Source organism: Rutilus rutilus, assembly GCF_951802725.1.
Source record: "Rutilus rutilus genome assembly, chromosome: 19".
Taxonomy (NCBI): Eukaryota; Metazoa; Chordata; class Actinopteri; order Cypriniformes; family Leuciscidae; genus Rutilus; species Rutilus rutilus.
Genome location: NC_140232.1, coordinates 19,918,764 through 19,939,432, shown reverse-complemented (window position 1 = coordinate 19,939,432; position 20,669 = coordinate 19,918,764). Strand labels below are relative to the sequence as shown.

General features: G+C 37.0%; 1 protein-coding gene across 3 annotated transcripts in view; it reads left to right on the top strand.

The window, feature by feature from the left end:
* ccser1 (coiled-coil serine-rich protein 1) overlaps positions 1 to 20,669 on the top strand; it is a 73,421-nt gene that overhangs the window by 20,633 nt on the left and 32,119 nt on the right. For all 3 annotated transcript variants that reach the window (XM_084390039.1, XM_084390041.1, XM_084390040.1), the window contains exons 6-8: positions 8,644 to 8,785; positions 13,337 to 13,414; positions 18,781 to 18,864. In XM_084390039.1, coding sequence (XP_084246165.1) covers positions 8,644 to 8,785; positions 13,337 to 13,414; positions 18,781 to 18,864 — 304 coding nt within the window. The remainder of the gene's footprint in view (positions 1 to 8,643; positions 8,786 to 13,336; positions 13,415 to 18,780; positions 18,865 to 20,669) is intronic.

Genomic DNA, 20,669 nt, shown 5'->3' with positions numbered 1-20,669 from the left:
TTTCATTAGTTCTTATTTGTGACTTAACATGGTATATTAGCATTTAATAATAATAATAATAATAATTAACAGCAAATTAAAATAAAAAAATCGGTATATATTTACTTACCCTCATGCCGTTTTAAATGTATAACCCTGTTGTTAAAGTCCCCCCCATAAACAACAGTTCATAGTGTAAAAAAAAAAGACAAAAAAAAAAACCCCACCATGACACAGTGATAAGAGTAGTCCACATGCTATTTTGAGTTTTCTGAAGCTGTATGATAACCTAAATTTGAGTTTTTCTAGCACAAAGTTATTTACTGGAAACCTTCCCCACAAATTTGTATTGTGTTTGGAATGAGATGTGAGAGACAGTTTAAAAGTGAGACTTTTTGTCAAAGTTTTCTATTGATCAAAAGAGATTATTCTTTTTTTTTATTTTTATGAATGTCTCTATTTCAAATAAATGCATTGTTTTTAATGTTCTCTCATCAAAGAATCCTGGAAAAATTCACCACACGGTTTCCACCAAAATATTATGCAGCAGAACTGTTTTCAACATTCATAATAATAAGAAATGTTACCAGAGCACCATATCAGCGTATTAGAATAAATAAATGCAGAGGCTTTCAAAAACAAAACAAAAAAAATCCTCAACTTTTATATGGTAGTGTATTTGGATTTCATATTTGGCTATGACACACATCTGAACGTGTGAATAATGAGTTAAAATTCAATCAGTTCCTCGCACAAAGCTATGATATGGCTTCTGAAGAGTATAGAGCACCAGTCATGGTTTTTTCTTTTATTTAGTGGAGCTCTGCCAGCCATAATCGCCATGAACTATTGTTGTATGGAAAAATAATGTATTCCATAAAAGCAGCATACTGCTTTGGAACAACATGAGTGTGGGTAAATAATCACAAAACTTTCATTTTTGGGTGAACCATCCTTTTTTGTTTTCTCTCTCTTGATCTTAGCATCTAATAATTCACCCAGCCTTGAAAATAATGAAACTCAAAAGAAGTAAAGTAGTTGACTTTTTCTCATGTTTGTCAAATTCATCATTCAGGGTTCTTGAAAGATGCATTGGACTGCAGTATAGTGTCATTATGGTGGGGAGGTGTCAGCTAGTATAGATGTCTTTAATGGACAGTGGCTGGGAGGCCTGTTTTCTGCTGTGAGGATGCACTGTTTGATGGGCTATAATCCTACACCCTGACTAAGTGACAAGATATATTATCCCAAGGCGAAATCTGGGCTGTTGGTGTGGAAAACGCATCAACCGTCAGCTAGACTGATGCACGGCAGCTTTTGTTATGTTTTTCTCGCTCAGCGACGCGGCGCTAGCCCATTTTACAGCTCTGAAGAGAGGCAGAAGGAAGTGTTTTGCTCTGTGAAGAGAGGCAGAAAAATGAAGCTATAGAAAGAGCTGAAGGAAGAGCTCAGTTCATCTTAGTTCTGCCATAGACTGGTGCAAAGGTTTATGATGACTTTTCTCTTATATAGCTTTCACACAGAGAGAGTCACAGTTTAAAATAAAGGAAACCCAAATCAAACTCAATTTATTTTTCTTCCATTTTGTGTGGAACAAAATGACCAAGTCTTTATTGCAGTTCGATCTGATTTAGTCAAACTATCAGCAAGGTCATCTGAGGAAGAAAGAAATCTAATTGTTCACGAGACCTGTTTAGTTTCCTTTTACACTTTCTCTAAATCATATTTTGGTCGTCTTTTCTTTAAAGGTCCGCTCAGTAATTTTTTCCTCATTAAAAGTTTCACACGTAAAGAAATGAATAACTTTTTTTGAAAAATATGACTGGAACACTCTAGAAGACTAATTTGCATTCTAGAATAATAATAATAATTGTTAATTATTTCATTTGTACATATATGTATATATTAATAGTAATAATCGTGTTTAAACTTGAAAAACTAAGCCTGCAAAAACTACTACTTTATCATTACTAAAAAAAAACTAAAAACTACTGAGTGCACCTTTAGCCCAGAGAGAGAGAACGCACAAACGCGGAGATTCAAAACTCAGGACCAGCTGGGCTCTCGCTCCCTCTCTCTTCCTTGTGTCCTTCAGGAGCAGGTTTGCTTCAGCAGGGGGCAGAATCCTCAGCTCTCCGCAAGCTGTGGTCTTCCACAACAGAAGGCAGCATGTCTGGCCTTGTGCTACTTTCCCCAGTCTCCTTACCCAAGTCTGTCAAGGTGATTCGAATAAAGAGCGAGAGGGGACGTTCAAGAAAACTCAGGTGTGACAAAAGGTGCGAGAGACTTTTAGTTTGAGCATTACTAATTACTGTGAACCAGTCAGATGTGGGGATTTTTTTTCTTCTCAAGCGTGGAGTTAGGGGTGTGATTTATTCCTAACCTTTGATCACGCTCTCGGTTGTGGCGTCATGTCGATTTCTCCGTAGTCAGCATGTGTGTGTGAGATCTGGCTCGGGAAAAGTCTCCAGGGGATCTGGCTGAGTCACAGCGGCAGAATCCATTGTCACATGTAGCAAGGAAGCTTGTGACATCATCACTGATTGGACACAGTCTTTGTGAGGCCGACCGCCTCCTCGACTGATGTGCATCCACAAGCCATGCAATGTTGAAACACAAGTGGTTCTTAGACATGAATGGTGAATAAATTATTTTGAAGTCTTTGACGTGTTGTCTATAATTGTCCTCTACACCAAGTTACTCTCTAATAGAAAATTAAAAGTCATTACCTAAAGGAGAAAGCTTTGAGCTATTCATATATTTTTAAGAGGAGAAACAAAGATTTAACGTTAAAGGGGGGGGGGGGGGGGTGAAACACTCAGTTTCAGTCAATCTCATGTTAATCTTGAGTACCTATAGAGTAGTATTGCATCCTTCATATCTCCAAAAAGTCCTTAGTTTTATTATATTTCTAAAAGAAAGATAGGCTGTACCGAGTTTTTCCGGAAAAAAACGAGCGGCTGGAGGCGTGCCGTGTGGGCGGAGCTTACGCGCTGATAGCTAACAACACACAGACATTTGAAGCAGTTTTACTCACCGCCTGCGGTTCCAACGCACGACCGTGAACCTTTATCGTTGGGACAGCTCCATCCTTAAGCATTAGATGATCTGCAAATCCGGCGTCGAACTGGGCTTTGTTTATAAAACAATCATCGTCGAAATGCAGGGAACAAACAAGAACACTTGCACAACTCCGTTGATGCTCTGGAAAAACAAACTCCATCCACTGGTCCCTTAACGCTGGGTTCTTTGGGAATCTGTGCAGGGTTGTCTTGCCCTGGCAACCAAAAACCCACTTCTTTGGTGACATTGACTTCCCTAAAGGCTTAGCCGAGCACAGCGCTTTGATTGGCGTACTGCTTTCGCTCTCTCGCTCTGGTCTACGGGTGCGCGCGCGCCCTTCCGGGAGAAGTGCCCTTACGACCCGTATAAGGAAATTCTGCCCCATCTGACGTCACACAGGCCCATACTCTAAAAAAAACTTTCCGAAACTTGTGACAAACCGGAAGGAGTATTTTTGGCACATCAAACGTACAATTTAATTTTTGAAACTTTGTCCATGTTTAGCATGGGAATCCAACTCTTTAACAGTGTAAAAAAACTCAGTATGCATGAAATAGCATTTCACCCCCCCTTTAAATGTCCATGGAATTTGTCAATTTTTAAATGAACCCTGTATGTGTAACACTTGTGACACATTACCCCTTCAAACGCATACATATTTGATCAACCAGAAACATTGCTTTAATGTCAGAAAACATTTTAATGCTTTAAAAACCGCCCACAACCACTACTGCATCCTCTCTGACATCATAGCTTAATTCCCTGCTAGAAATAAATAAACCACAATTAAGCCACGAGGGACGTCACGTAATGAGCAGAATCAACACATTTAAGCTTTTGAGATGTTTGGGGTTGAAAAGTTCAGAATCAACAAACAAAGATGATGTCATTGCTGAGGTTGCTGATCCTGGCCTGAAGCTAGTCGTCGTAATAAAAATGAGTCAAAGTGCAAAAATGAGTTTGAGGGAGATGGTTGATGGCAGTGTGAAAACGGTTGACTTTTGCTAATGCTGCCGGAAATCCTTGCATTCATAGGACTTGAGCAATTTGTTGCAGTCTGTTGTGTTAGTCAAATCATTTTGCTTAGATAAACAAAATGGCCAGTGGCATAAAGAAATGAGCATAGGAAGAGTGGTCTCTAAATATGCAATGCTAGTAGTCAACCAATGTAGGATGCCCTTAATGACCGATACCAAAATAATATTTAGAGAGCAGGATATGATGCTTGCTTGTTTGCTTTATTTGTTGATTTGTTATGAATAATCTTTAAAAAGTTGTTTGCACATTGTGGTCAGTGAGTGAGTATTTAAAGAAATTAATACCTTTATTCAGCTTTATAAGGAGGCTTTAAGTTGATCAAAACCATATTGTAACTATACTGTTACTATGATATAAAGTGACTCGTACTGTGATGTACGATTATGGTCATACCGCCAAAATCGGTATGTGTGTGATTCCCTAGTGTGAAAATTTGTCTTTGGCTGGCATGCAGGAAGGATCATGCAAATTCATTTAATACCACTTTTCACTCTGTGTTTCTCATTCATGCTCTCAATCAAACATGAATGCATCTTGTAGACTCAATTTATACAGCAGTCACTCTCTGTATCTTCCTTGTTTCCGCAACAGTTTTTGGATCCGTCTGATAACTAACTGTTTAGCAAGAGCAGTGAGCGTTTCTCTGATCGGAACACTGCTCCTAGAGCCAAGCATTAATATCACTCGTTAAATTTCCAACACGTGTATGCAACTCTGAACATGGGCGGGAGTCTGCTCCTCTAGTGCGAAGTTAATATGTGATTAAAAGAACAAAGGGCCAGTCTTGCCTAATGCTAATGAGGATGCTAATGGTCTAATGAGAAAACGGTGCTAATAGATGTAATACAGAACATCGACTCACCTGAGGGAGTCTTTTACATCTGACAGATGCCAGTAAAGAACTCCAGTGCTCTGCCTCTCAACAACTTTAAATAACATACAGCCTCTAAATGAGAGCTCATGCAGGGGGGATGTCATCCTGCTAAGCAGAGGTCATATGCATAAAAGAACAAACTAGGTGACAGTGATTCAGTGGCATAATCAGATCATGGCCAGAAATGAGGTGATAATGGATATTATATGTACTGAGGCGATGACTTACAGGTGACTTAATGATTTGAGTGGAATATGTAGGTGTTACTCTGAGTGTAAATGTTCAGCATAATGAAAGCATAATGAAAACACCCTGAGGTCAGCAGCTTTTATGTACATCTTGGGACAAAGTGTTATCTTTAGGCTTTGTTCCAAAACTTTTAAGACATTGTAGGCTCTATTACTATAAATGAACAAAGGTCGTCCACTTGTAAATAGATGATTGGAAGTAATCATATATATGAGCTAATTATATTTTCATAGATGTGGCAACACTCAATAGGGGGGCTGTAGGATTGGAATTACTGACTAAAGAATTTTATTCCTAATTTTAAATATGTATTGTACTGTATTGAAATAGCTGTGAAAAAGATGATACATTTTTCAGGATTCTTTTATGAATAGAAAGTTCAAAGGAACGGCTTATTTATTTTTTTACATTATAAGTATATTTACTCTTGATCAATATAATGCATCCTTGCTGAATAAAAGTATCAATTTCTTTCCAAAAAATTTTGAACAACAGTGCACTTGTAATCAAATCTATACATGCGTAACAAACATTTCAATGTAGTTAAAACCGGACTGTTTTACCTTACATTTGTGTATGTTATGTCATTTTATGTGTACTTGACTATTGTGTTTGTACTTTGGCTACATGTTAATGCCAAACTATTGAAATCAATTCGAGTCTGAATCTATTTGAATGACAAACTGCTTGCATATAACTGCTTCAAATCAATCACAAGGCTCAATTTCTGTTAGCATGTTCATCGGCTAAGTGTTGTCACAGTGTGACCTTCACCTCACATCTTTAGATTACGCTAGTTATTGTAGCCAAACACAATGGCTGTTAAACTGAATCATAGAGGCCCTGACATCAAACAATTTAATTAATGATTGAATCTATATAATTATCTGATACATAGCTTCTGTCAAGTAAATAACATCCCCTTTCAGACAGAACAATAACACTGACAGTTCTGCTTATAAGAGGCAGCATTTAACACCAGGTCTGTGTTTGTGAAGTGGCTGGAAATTGCTTGAAAGTGGCAAAATTTAGTCTTTTTTTTTTTTTTTTTTTTTTTGGAAAACATTTCAGAATGGTGTTGAATGTCTCAGGCGTCCAAGCTAAAGGAAATCTAGAGTTGTTAAGGCACAATATACAATCACTCCTGCAGTGCCCACTCCGATTTCCTTTTTCTTTTTTTTTTAAAATAAAGTGTGTTTTCATACTTCTGCTTTTGTAATTCGTGTGTGCAGTGATCGATTTTCCATACCATGCTTTGACAAATTCGTCAAAATTAAAAGACAAAATTAGAAGAATCTGTTAGGTGGCGTAGTCAGTTCTCACAGGCAAAAACAAAGAACGAAACTTGCTTTTGCTGCTGGCTTTCTGTGCAGACACTGAGTTATACATGCTCTAATATTTTAATGTGTGTTGAATGAGCACATCCTCTCCTATGCCATGTCTCAGCGTGAGGATCATGAATAAGTCAGGATTCTGTCTGCTTTCTGAGGCATTTAGCAACACAAGCCATTTATGAAATCTTTTGTAAATTCACTTAAGCAGAAACAATTGAATGTGTACTTCAGCATGGATAGTATGTTTTTACCAGTCGATGCTATGGATTGAGGAAAAAGAAAACATTCCCATTTTTCTGGGAGGATGTTTTAAAAGGTGATATTAATTGACAAGCGTGAGATGGAAAGCTTGTAACCTGCCATGGAGTAGCAAAGTGAAATTTCACTTTCTTCTTGCAGCTCCAAGGACACTCACCACAAAGGCCCTGAAATAAACAGCGTGGTAATGAAAAACGACAACAAAAGTGTCAGTTGTTTGTCTGGAAGACTCACTGTGTTTACGGACTCTGCGACTCTCCTGTTGGAGGGGTTCCAGGGAAGCGATGCTTAATTCTAATCAAAAACTCTGAGGTTCCTTTTGATCTTCTGTTATTGCTGTACTTTTAAAAAGCATAAATATTTAATTATTTCTGACGCACTTGAAATAATTTCGATCCTAAGCCCAGAAATGTATAAAGACAAGTCTGGAGCTGAATCAAAGTGTCGTAATTAACAAGAGGTCTCCAAGAGTGTTTTGTGTTGAACTCTCAATAAGAGATCTGGATTCTATTGGTCCAAATACTATGTGCTTCCTTTGAAGATTTCTTTGATGTGTGTATGTGTATATATATATATATATATATATATATATATATATGGGAAGTCTTTGATTTTGTGTACATCGTCCTTGGAAAAGACATGGCTTATCGTCTTTGAACAGTCAAATGCATTCAAAATTATGTCAAAATGTCTGTCCTGCCTAAGTATTCAGATAAATACAGTCAGTTTTGGAACGTAAATAGTTTAGAGAGAACGCATGTTGTGTAACAGTATATTGCATCCGTTCATAAGCCTTTAAAGTGACAGCAGCCTAATATTCCTGCTGCTGTCTGTCATGTTAATCAAAGAACAAAAAACAAAGAGAAAATCACTTGCTGCTCTTGACTGAATAATTTTAATTGTAAGCATTTATCTGTATTTAATTTTTATAATGAAAACGATCTAGTGTTACGTTACATTTCATTACTTTCATTTCTGTATTATTCTTTTACCCGAAGATACTGTAAAAACCCACCTGAAAAACTTAAAGCCATGTTTATTTCATTTGTTTTTTATTCTATTTGATTTATTTGTGCTAAATCGTTTGCAATTTGTTTTTGTTCTTATTTTATTACCAATTGGTTACTTGTCTTTTCTTTCTTTCTTTTTTTTTTAAAGAAGCTTTAAATAAAGCCTCCCTGTGCTGTGTAAGCTATTACAACAAAATCACCCAAATTATAAAAAAAAAATGAGATAACAAATAATCTGTATGGTGGTATATATGTCAGTTTCCCCTGTGGTATCAAAATTTGTGTCAAATAGCAATATTTTTCAAGTTATATCGAATTTGGAAATTCCGGTATCGTGACAACACTAGTTCAGTCAAGATCTTTGTAGGTTGGAAAAAATTCTATTTTGAAACTTCTTAACGGTCTAATTGTCTGAGTTTATATATAGATTAGTATCCACTTGGACTTGATGAAGAGGGTATGACTATCCGCTCCATTATCTCTCGAGGGTCTTTTCTCCACTCTGAACCTTTCCCTTTCTGTCTTTTCAAAAAGCACTCCTAATCAAGTTTAATTTGATCCCATTGTCTACATAAATGATTGATCGGTTCATTTGTCCAGAAATCTGGATGCAATCAATAGACTAAAACAAAGTTTTTTACATTTGATTCTTTGTTTGAAGTCACGTTTATAACTGAAATTTTTATTGCATTAAATGCTGATGTATTGCATTTTATGCACATTAATTTGCCAATAAATGTTGGAAATCCATTTGTTTTCTGTTGATTTTCTTGTACCATTACCCCAAAACTCAGACTGATTCTTGCTCACAGAAATTGTTTTCTTATGATCCTTCCAGGGAGCAGCGGCCGATGTCTCTCTGTCTGTCTCGTGATGATGAAACTTTGACCGGGTTGGAAGCGTTGCCGTTCAGGCTGATGCAGCAGGACTGCACAGCGGTAAAGACTCTTCTGCTGCGGTTACGCAGGACCCTGCAGGAGGTAATGTTCCACACTGACAGTTGATTCATGAAGCTGCTATGGCCTTCATCACGGGTACATTAGAACAGGTAGAATAGCTCTCCGTGCCCTGCCAGTTTCATGCCTCATCATTCAGAGCCAACACCAAGAGGATATCACACTCAAAAGAGCCACATTCAGTCAGTAAGTAGACCTTAGAGTAGAGTAGACGCCATACTTGTTGTGACTCAAATGAAAACAAGGCTGTGATGGCTAGAAAACTGTGCCAGTGTCGATTTGTTCAGCCAGTGAAACATTACAGTAAGTACTTCTGTACTGGTCTAGTATCATGTGGTTGCAATTAATTAATTAATTTATATATGATATTTATTTTTTGCCTATATACGGTTTGGGTGCACTTTTTATATTTTTGTAAATTTAATGTTTTTTAAAGAATGTTTTTGGTGCCAAATTGGTGACATGCCTATATTTTATTGATATTTATATTTTTAATCGGTATCGGTTTATTGTATTTATTGTATTTAATTGTACATGGAAATTTCCCCTTTTTTATTTATTTTTTATAAAATAAAACACTAATATGAAGCTTTTAAATGTAATCTTGAGCATGATTGGAAATATTTCGTCTGGGACAGCCTAAAATCATGCAGTGTGTAGCAGGCATTATCAGGCAATGACTTCGCAGGCCACATTTGCGCATGAAGGTACCTGACGAAACAGGCTTTCAGACAGGCTTCTGAGACAGCATAACGGTTTAATGATTTACAACAAAATAGAACAGGCTTTGGTAATAACTAAGCAAATATTTAATTTCTACAATTACTTATAATTATACTACAATATCTTTACTACATTTCTCTCTAGAAATAACATCAAAAGTGGAAAAGGTCAAAAACATACATTTCTGACCACCAACAGCAACTTTCAGTTGCGATCTTTATTTTTTAGCTCAACTGTCACTGAATGGAATGCACGTGATTGTGGGATATCAAAGGCATCATATACATATCAAATCAAATCTGTGCTGCCCTAAAAAATCGATCAGACAGGTATCTCAGGAGACAGGAAGTGAAGCTAACATTAGATTTGGACGTGGCTTTATGCCGTCCTACCTTGGAATGCATCCTCTGAAGGCAGCATTTTTCAGCTTTTGGACGCAGCCAGGGTCCCTACGCAGTGTTCACTACTCCCTGCTACTTGTTAACTTGGAACATTAATTAGTGAATTTGCGCTACGCCACTGCCTGCAATGTCATCACACACAGACTCCAGTAGTGTTTATTAGAGAAGTTTGAAGTATGATATAATATAGTTCTGTAAATAAATCCAATAAACATTACCATACTTTCGTTTATTATGCAGGTGTAGCCTATATAATTAATCCAAGGAACGCCATTGAGAACCACTGATGTATTGTGAAGGATCATATTTATTTGCACATTCGCGCAAAGACAAAGCACAACCAAAACAATGTTCTTCCGCAAAATGCATGTGCAGTTTATTTTTTTAACCCCTAGAGGGCCAAAAGTTAGACAAAATAGTACAGAACTTTAAAACGGTGCCCCTACTCTTTCATAACAGTGATGAAGTGTTTTAGTTCTGTTGTGGTAGTAATATTAAAATGTATTGAATGCTCTTTAAGTAACAACAATAAAAAAAAGCTTTTGTGTAATCCCTTATTGTTAATTGTAGTATATTGCTCACCCAACTTAATGTATTGACCAGAACACCCGCATTTCTATTCCACCTTCATCCAACTCGTAGCTGCATGAACTCTGTTTTACATTCCCTCAAAATAACAATTAAGGTCCAGAGAGCAGTGCACAACAGAGGAACATGAATATTGAAGAGGAAGTTCTTTGGCTTCTTTACTGACTCTTCTCATTAACATGCAAATTAGCCATCTTCCTTCAGCTTTTGTAAACTACAGTGTAATAAGAATCACAACGACTTGTACATTTGGTTTTATTAGCTTGACCACAGATTAAGCATAGCCTATTCTTTCTTTCTTTGTGTGTCTTTTGGTAATTTGATACCTCGTTTCTGACTAATTCAGGGCAGTGCAGTAAGGACTGAGTTCAAAATGTTCCGAGTTTTTGATTCAGTCAAATATAAAATAGTAAATGTCAAATTACCATAGATTGTCTGCTCACATAGTTCCTATAATAGAAAAGCTCTAGACTTGTTTCAGAACTTGAGTTGAGACCGTCTAACCTCAGACATTTCTGAATGTTACCTAGGCTTGAATCAAATTGCTCTTATACCTTTGAACATTTATGTACTGTATTGCCTATTGGCATTCAGAACCTGGCAATACATCCTTCGTGGATTAAACTGGCTTTTTTTGTTGTGTTGTTTTTTGGTGCGTCCTGCCTGGTTCATTTACATAACTATTGCATTTCCCGCCAGCAAAAACAGTTCAGATGTAGCCATGTGCATACATAACCATTTTGATAATTACCTTATATTCAGAGCAGAGATTTTAATATTGAACAGGTTAAATTCTTAAATTACGGTTGTGCATTTTTCAGAAAACAAATTTGGCTCTACTTGTGTTGTTCTGTCATTTAGTAGTTTTTGTTTGAATGCACTGGGAAGAATCAGCTTTAGTGAAACGTTTGTCTTGCTTTTGCTTTTATACCTTCTCGAATTACCTCAATATGTTTGCAGTTTTCATTACAGTTTTCTTGTCCTCTTCTTGCACTTAAAATGCAGGCGTAGAAAACGCATTAATCAAAAGCAGCACATGCCGGATCAGTCTTGAATCCTTTAGTAATTATGGAGTCTGAAATGCTGCTTAAAATTCATTCATGTTTGCTGTGAAACATTTACCAAAATGACATTGTAATGGTTGTGCTATTGTACCTTGTTTGAAATTTATAGACCCGGTCAAACTACGTTATTATAGTCTCCTCGTTCCCTTTTTTTTTCTTTCTTTTTTTTTTCTGTCAGTGGAGTAGCTGCATGTCATGGTCCCTCTCCACTCCCACCCACAAATATTGCTACAGAGATGCATATTACAGAGAACTGCTACTTTTTTTGTGTGTTTTTGGTTTTGATTTGGCCAATGTTCATCCCCTTTAGCAGTGCAGTGTTCCTTTTTTTTTTTTTTTTTTTTTTTTTTTTTTACTAACCCATAGGGATACACCAAGATTTCGGCCGCCGAAAATTAGTTTTGTCCGAAAGAGGAAAAATGGCCAAAAAATATATGCCGCCACTGTTTGCCAGCTGGTAAAATGATGCTACCCTCTTGTTCACTGATCCTCCACTCTCTGCTATCTGCTCAAATGCTCTGATGAAAATAGCTTTGTTGGACTATACATTATTTGGACAATTGGTCAAAAAAATCTGTTAAATCTGGTTCTGTTGTGTAGAACTGAATAAAGAATAATTATATTGATATTTAATATGAATTTATATTATGTTAATATATTAATACATTTTCTGTCCAATTAGTATTACTTTCAATAAAAGTGTGGTTATTTTATTTTATTGGCTTGTATTTAATTTTTTTTGATTGATTGATTGAATTTAATGAAAACGTCTTATATTAATACAAAAAAGCTAATTTAAAATAAGAAATAAATCATTATTAAAACCCATTTTCGGTTTCGACCCATTTCGGTTTATATATATATATATATATATATATATATATATATATATATAGCCACTCTAGAATAAATATTATTGTTGAATATTAAATTAAATGTTAAATTTAATGGACTGTGATGCTATTTTCTTCTGGAAACAAACTTTTTTGCATCATTTTCCTGTTATTCTCTGTAAAGCTGGTTTGAAACAATCTGTATTGTAAAAAGCGCTATATAAAATAAATGTGACTTGACTTGACTTGGTTTCGACCCAGAATTTTCATTTAGGTGCATCCCTACTTACCCGATATCCTTATTTTCGCTCAATATATATTGTCTGCAGGCCACTCTACACAGATTAAAGTGTTCCATGTCTCTGACAGTGTCACAGCTCTCTTTCTCACATATTAATATGGGGGAGAGGCAGCAGTAGTGTGGTTAAGGGGAGAAGGGTTTGAGGCTAGTTCCCATGTTTGGAGGATATAATTACATCATATGTGCGACACTGGCTAATTTCCCATTGAGTTTCTTTAGTAAGTTTTAGAGTAATAACAGTGTGGTTCAATTTGTTTATTGGGTATCAAGAGCTAACAATGAAAAACATTTTAAAGCATTTATTGATCTTGATTAATATTAATTTCTACATACTGAATACACTTTAACATTTCAAGTTGTTTAGATTAACATTATTAAATGTGTAATGAATGAACATGAACAAACATGAATTTTAAAAATAGCTAATGAATGGGGTTATGGCAGTTTGTACATGCAATTGATAAAGCAGATTATATTTTGAAGGCTTTGGATAACATTTGGATATACTTGTAGTCTTGCCAGTATTATAAAGTTTGACCAAGTGTAGTAACCTCAGAACCAACTAATTCAGAGTCAGATGAGCAGAATATTATTTACAGTCTGTTTTAATAATTTTCTTTTCATGTGCTCATTTAATGTTAAGATGTATGATATTTGCCTTTCAGAGCACTGAGACCAGTCCTGCCAGCAGCCTTCACTCTCTACCCATAAGCCCCTGCAGTGAGAAATCACTCCCCTTTAAGGTAATTGTCTGCATTCAGTGTTGTTGGAATGTGTTTTTTCTATTCATAATGTGGATTCGAACACATTCTTTGCTGCAGAGGTATCATTGGTGGTTCACACTTTGAGTTAAAAGGCTCACTTTAATTTTTTTTCTTCCCTGAAGATTTCAAAGCCCGTAGATAAAACATAATGACGGTGCTAAACGACTGCATAGAGACAGAGGTCTCTCCGTTTTATGCTGTTAATTTTCCTACTCCATTGTGCTTCTCTACTCTTTTCATTCTGGCCTCTCTCTTTGATACAATTTGAGCTACGGTTTTCTCCACCATCAATGAAATTTTCCCACTATCTTGATGAGATTATTTGATTACATGCGCTGATCTTGTGGAGATGGGCTAGGGCTTTTATTGGGAGAGGTTTTTGATTTTGTTTGAGGAGCTTTTGCTTGGTAGAAGAGGATTTTGTTTTTCATCAGGGCTTTTTTTTCCCGAATGGCTCAAAAATACTGCGAAGTGGAAATGTGGAAATGAGGTCTGTGTCTTTCTCTGTCCTCCTTACTGACCTACATGGAGTGCTAACAGAAGCGGCGGTTGCGGCAGCGAATCACGTGACATTCCGGCTCATCCGTAGCCTAGCGCCACGCAGCGGGAGAGGGAGATGCTTAGAATAGGACGCCATGCATTCTGACATTGTGTTCAACTGACAGGAGAGGGGTGGGACTTGTCCTGATTCATTCTGTTAAAAAAAAAGAAGAAAAAAAAATCCCGATTTTAAAAATAAAGCCCTAGCATCCACCTGAGACGGAACCGTGTCACTTTTCGTCCTACTTTGAACAGAAAACTTCTCTCACCAAACATTTGTTATCCCCACCTTCTTAATAATTAGAGCCTGCGGAAAGAGTTCTCCTGCGGCGAGAGCATTGCGTCGGTTAAGGGAATATGGAGCCTTTTGCTCTGCATCTTGGTAAAATGAGCTCGGACTGGGGTACCAACTCATTCGTCCTGGTGTCCCTGTCAGCTGCGCATTAATAACTCCTTGGTAAGTGAGTGTAGGTGTGCCCGCCACTCTTGAGGGTGTCCTGTTTGAAGTTTATAACATCACAAACCTCCTTAGACAGAAATAATTGAGGACATCTATCACATTTACTCCTTTTTATGCCTTCCTTCAAAGTACATGAGTGAAATACCCTCTGCTTCTCTAAACTTGTACCATTCTTAGTAATGAAAATGCCAGGTAGGGCTGGGCAATATAGCACAAAAAAAATGTATCTTGGGTTTTTTCTTTTTCTTCAGTGTCGCATGATCCTTCAGAATATTCTAATGCACTGATTTGCAATAATGATTTGCATTATGTTGAAAACATTAGTGCTACTTAATATTTAGTAATAAAGCATGCTAATAAAAATCTGGATAATTTAATGAATAGAAAGTTGCAAATAATTGATTTGAATTGGGGATCTTTTGTAACATTGTAAAAGTATTTACTTTCAACTTTGTGCAATTTAATGCATAATTGCTGAATAAAAGTATTAATTTCTTTCCCAAAAAACCCCCCACAAACTTTTGAACGGTAGTGTGTGTTATTTTGAATTGACTTCTTCAGTGAGTGAAGTATCCAATAAGATTCAGAATAAGGTAAAATACTGGTTTTAAAACAAACATTGCTGAAAATAATCAAGCCAAATTTTACTCACTTTTTCAATTAAATTGAGGTAGCCTTTCCTTTATTTAGAACCAGTATAAACTATATATGGCTTCAGCATCCCAGCAAGGATGGATGAATTGTAACAAATGCAATATTTACCAAATATTTATTTAATAAATATATATTTACTAAAGGGTTTAATTTGAATTGATTCAAAGTAATGAATTTAACATGCATTAATAGCTCTAACTGAAGTTTAAATTAGATGCTCTTGAAACTTCTCGGTCTTAGGAAGGATAGAAAAACTAATCTAATATGTTTCACCCAGACCTACCACCAGGATACTTTTGATTGTATCGATTGCTGTGATGCTAAGTGTTGCCTTTTATGATCAGGGCTCTGTGATAGTAGGACGTTCTCATTTATTAGGTCCTTCGTCCCCTTCTTGCCTCAAGTATTTAATCTAGGACAGACAGATGGAGGAGCCACTCAAATGCAGTTTTACAGCACGGGGTAGAGACCCAGCTCTCGATCCTGTGTGTGTGTGTGTGTGTGTGTGTGTGTGTGTGTATGCAACTGTGACCAAACGCCTCTCTAGAGGTCCTCCATGGCACTGCACAGATAAAGTGCCTCTTGTTAAACCTCTATAATTAAGATATAATTAAATATTCCCCACAGGCAGGGATTTGGGGGATGTTACATTCTGCCTGTTTGCTGCATACGTTGCTCAGTGCATGACCTTTTTTTAATAAATAATTAGTTTTTAAATACTTTATTATTTTCTGTACACTACTATTCAAAAGTTTGGGGTCAGTAAGAAATGAATACTTTTTTTTTTTTTTTTTTTTTTAGCAAGGATGCATTAAATCGATCAATACTGGTAGTAGTTACTTTTAAATAAATGCTGTTCTTTTTTTAAACTTTCCATTCATCATAGAATCCTGAAAAATGTTATAATGGTTTCCTCAAAAATATTAAGTAGCACAGCTGTTTTTAACATCGGTAATAATGAGAAATGTTTTTGAGCACCCTCCTCCTCATCATGCCGTCCCCTCACCCTCCCTTCCTTGCTTTTCCAATGTAAATTCGGGACTTCGCGCGTTCCTTCTCCTTTTTCCCTTTGTTCATCGGAACGTCGTCTCTTTGGTCGTGTGTCAGCCATATCAAAATTCAAGAGAATATAATTCTAACGTTAGTCGTTGTCGTTGTCTAGGACATCTGTCCTCTAGCTAACATCCCTCTTCATGTGCACGTGCACTAACCCCCCAACCCCCACCCCCAAATCATTCTTGTCGGTTATTGGCTGGAACACTGTTTGCTATGTTTCGTGGTGCAGGTTGGCCCAGTTTGTTTTTGTTGCTGTTTGTGGAGCCTGGGCTGTCTACAGAGACTGCTTTTTTTTACAGTGTGTTCAGGGAACAGGCTGCTAGCGGATAGTGAGGAGATGTTTGCTGTATGTGACAAAAAAAATTTTCAGCCTTAAAAAATGTGTGACATGAGCTTAGAGCACCTTTAAGCATAAGAGACTTAAAAAAAAAAAAAAACCTTACCAACTTCAAACTTTTGAACGGAAGTGTATATTCATAGACTGTCATTCAGATGTTGGAATCATATAGACATTTTTATGTTGTTGAAAGAAACTGATGCTTCTGTTTAGCCAATGTAGCATTTCATTGACCAGAAATAGTCAAAAGTACATTTTGATATTTAAGACACTGCTCAATGAAGTGTAGAAATTGCAGTACAATGACTTTAGTTGCCTAACTCTTTTTTGCAAGTGTACACCAACTCGAAAGTGTAAGTCAAATGTTGGTTTCAAAATGTCTAGACAAACACAAAGAATATCATTAATTTGAGAGATGAATGCTGTTTCATCCACAATGGTCTCGACAGAAGAAAGCAGACCGTATCTAACCAGGACAGAGATAGAAGTGAACAGCCCTGCTCCACAACAACAAGAGGACTAGTACATCAGTGCCTCTAGTTTGGGAAACAAACCCCTCACTGGTGCTCAGCTGGATGCTCCATTGAACAGTGCTCACTAAACACCAGTTTCAGTTGGAACAGTGAAGGCAAGACTCTTAGATGATGCTGGCCTTTAGACACAGTTTCAAAGTAAAAGATACATCTGAAACTGGCAAATAAGGAGAAAAAGTAGAATGGGCAAAAGAAAGAAAAGATTAAATGGTAAACAGTTAGAAACGAATGTTAAGTTCTGTGGGAAGAAAGAAGAGTTTGAAACTTCACCTCAAAGTCTTATCAAACTGAGTGTTAGAAGGCAGAAGGTCTGCCATTGCAACACAAGGAAGATTCTTTGATTCATGAAACATTCTTAAGAATAAATTTTGCCTTAACTGCTATTTTCTTCTCTCTTTTTTTTTTTTACTTAAATGTTTTTTGGGAGAAAAAAATATCTGTAACTTTATTCTTAAGAGTGCTCTTGTCATTTTCTTAAGATTGTTCTAAAGACAAAACTTTGTTTGAAGAAATAGACATACACAGCAGCACATTTAAAAAAACCTGATTGAGTGCTGAACTCCAAGTCAGTCGTGATGAAAATAATGTGTGCTCTTATTATGTTATCACGATAATCTGCAGGCAGCAGGAAAAGATTAGCTTTGTGTTTTTCATTGAGTTGATTAGTCTTTGGCAAGAACAAACAAATATTTGTGAACTTCTGAACAGTATTTCAAGAATTGCACTTATGAACATTACTACAAACTTATTAGAATTGATCTTAAGAAATGTCCTAAGTTAACGAATGTCCTAATGAATCCTTGAGGAATAAAAGCATACAATTCAAATAAAAAGTTTCATAGTGATTCCAAACCTTTGAATGGTAGCCTACCTATTAAGTCTGTTTTTCACTTTTATTTCAAAAGTGACTCATGGTAATAATGGCCATTTTAATAATTTTGTAATCATTTTAATGAGAATGAATGGCCATTACTACAAAGCTAAATGAAATCCAGTATAATTTGAGTTCAAAGGAACAGGCTCTTGTTTAGTAGCGATGAAGATATACTTGAGCCTTACTGATGGGGTCATAGCAGTTCATAAAAAATAAAAAAAAAGAGTCTTGTAGGTACAAAGCGAGCGATTCTAGTTAGTCGCTGTGTATGTCATCATCATCTCCAGGCAGAAATTAGCTTCCTTTACAGAGGAGCATCAAAGATTGACAACAGCTCCCTTGAGATGTTTATGTAATGTCAACAAAAGGAGTGCATTCAAACCAAAGCCAAAGAGCTTTGAACAACGATGTCTCCAAGTACGTGACATTGAAGCTCATAATCCCCTTCCTTGATCTCTCATGAAGGGCTCCGACTCATGCATATCGTGTCCGGCTTCCTCATGCCATCGCAGTCTAATCTCCACCGAGTGCTTCTTTTAGAGGAGTGCTGTCATTTTTGGGGGCGGCGGTTCTTTTCGGTCATTCGTGGAGGCCATCCTCTGCTCCTGGGCCTCTCGGTCCTCCTCTGCTGCCCTTGAAGCTTCAGTCCCTCCCTCCCCTCCCCCAGCCTCACATAATGGATGCTGACAGCACAAGGTCGTGGGAAAGTGCCTGCTAGTTCAGGTGAAGTTTATGGAGGAGAGTGAAACCACGGTATAGAAAACACACCTCCACCTCTCAACTGCGGCAGTTTTACACCCACACACGAGGCTGCAGATTCAAACTGGGGGCGATGGCTTGAATAACACAGACTGAATGTTTTTTTTTTTTGTGTGTGTGCTTTGTGTGCAGGATCCTGTGAGAGAAGAGAACCAGTTCCTGCAACAACAGCTGAAGGAGAAAGACGAGCTCATCGTACGACTCCAGACTGAATTGGTGAGAGAACCTGACGAGTTCAATGTAACATTTCATAACTGCAAGTTTCATAACCAAGTGTCACGATTGCAAAAACAGGTTCTATTGCTCCATTGTCTTTGGAATACCCTAATTTCGTTAGTTTATTTGAGTTTGCGTTAACATCCTGTTGGTTTCATGTCCTCACCCTCTCCCAAGGCTCGTGTTAGGAAGTTATGGAGATGCCGCTCGACAGTTTCCTTTGAACTGGGACGATGTTTGATAGACTCACTTAACGTGCAGTAAACAGCTCGTCGCATGCTTTACATGCACTGTGAGACGCATAACGTTCACGGTCCCAGCAGCTAGAGCAGAGACGAGTGAAGGAGAAATATGACAGGTCCATCTCAGATTTATAGACTAGTGGTCCTGAAAAGAGGAATGGGATAGCGTGATATGCAGAGAGGAGGGGGTAGGACGAATAAAAACAATAGAGGGCAGTAAAGAGGCTGTAAAAGCAAAAGGACAAACAAAGCACATGATGTTTCAAATAATCCATGACTGATTTATTTTGTGTCATTTCTAGCAGTCTTTTCTAATTAAAAATATGAATAAAAACTGAGCATGTTAGCAGTACTAAAATAACACTGGTCCCAAAGGCCTCCCTAAACCCTGTCCACACTGCCATTTGTAGTCACCGCAACGCATTAAGTCGAGTTCAGGAAATCGCCAGCTCTCTTTGAAAACTAATGACTTCAGGACGCTTTGGAGCTGTTAATCTCAGTGTGAGATTGTGTGAAGTGAATACACCTTTATTCTTACAGCTGCAGCACTGCATTACTAGTTTAAACGTTCTCCATACTTGCTGATCGCTGCCTAGATGTTCAGTGAAAAGATTGCAAGATTGACTTTCACTCAGTCTGTAGAGGATTGAATTGATGTTGTCCTTATCTGTCTTGTCTTCGAGAACTGAATTCAGAAATTGTGCTCCCAACAGTGTTAAGCACGTCTCTGAAGGTCAGAGTCTTTTTCTCAGAGAATGTTGGTAAATATCACTGTGCTCACTGAAGTTTCTCTGCTCCTTAAGAGCCCAGTGACTCAAACTTTGTGTGATGTGAGTTTCGACCTGAGAACTGCAGTGGTTGTTTTATCTCCTGTAAAGCATGTGTACTGAACAGATGTAAACGCATGCATAATGTGCATCCTGATGACGAAATCGGAATAAACTAAATTCTTGGCCATTGACATCATCACTTTGCAGATTCTGCGTCCCAGAGACCTCCACTCTATTTTTAGTGGGAAAAGAACCTGCGGCCACAATGGCTTAATAAATCATGGCAAAAGCTCGTAAAATAATACTCACTGGTGAAACTGGCAGCCTGCTGGCTTAGCTCGTCTTTGTCAATTTTTACTGTCTTTATTGAATGTCATTAATGAAGTATGGCTGCCCTAAATTTTGCTGCACCATATTTCTTATTTTATTAGTCTGCCACTCTGCCACGTTCAAGAGGGTGGGTGTTTGATATTCCCAGTCAAGGCTGAATGTACAATCAGAGGGTCATTATCATGCAATAAGCCAGGGTTTATTAAAAATATTGCATAATAATGACCGACTGACTGTACAATATTCACATGGCTACTGAAGAAATAGATAAAGGGCATAAAATAACTTTTTTTATATATTTCATCCAAATGTACAGTACTTTATGTAGTTTTTATGTTCCATTTAAAATCAGTTATCAGTGTATTAATTAAAAAATTGTAATAAATATTCACTTTATATATAAATCACTTTTTAGAATTAATGACTTATTTATTATAAATATATATTTTTTTTAATAATAACT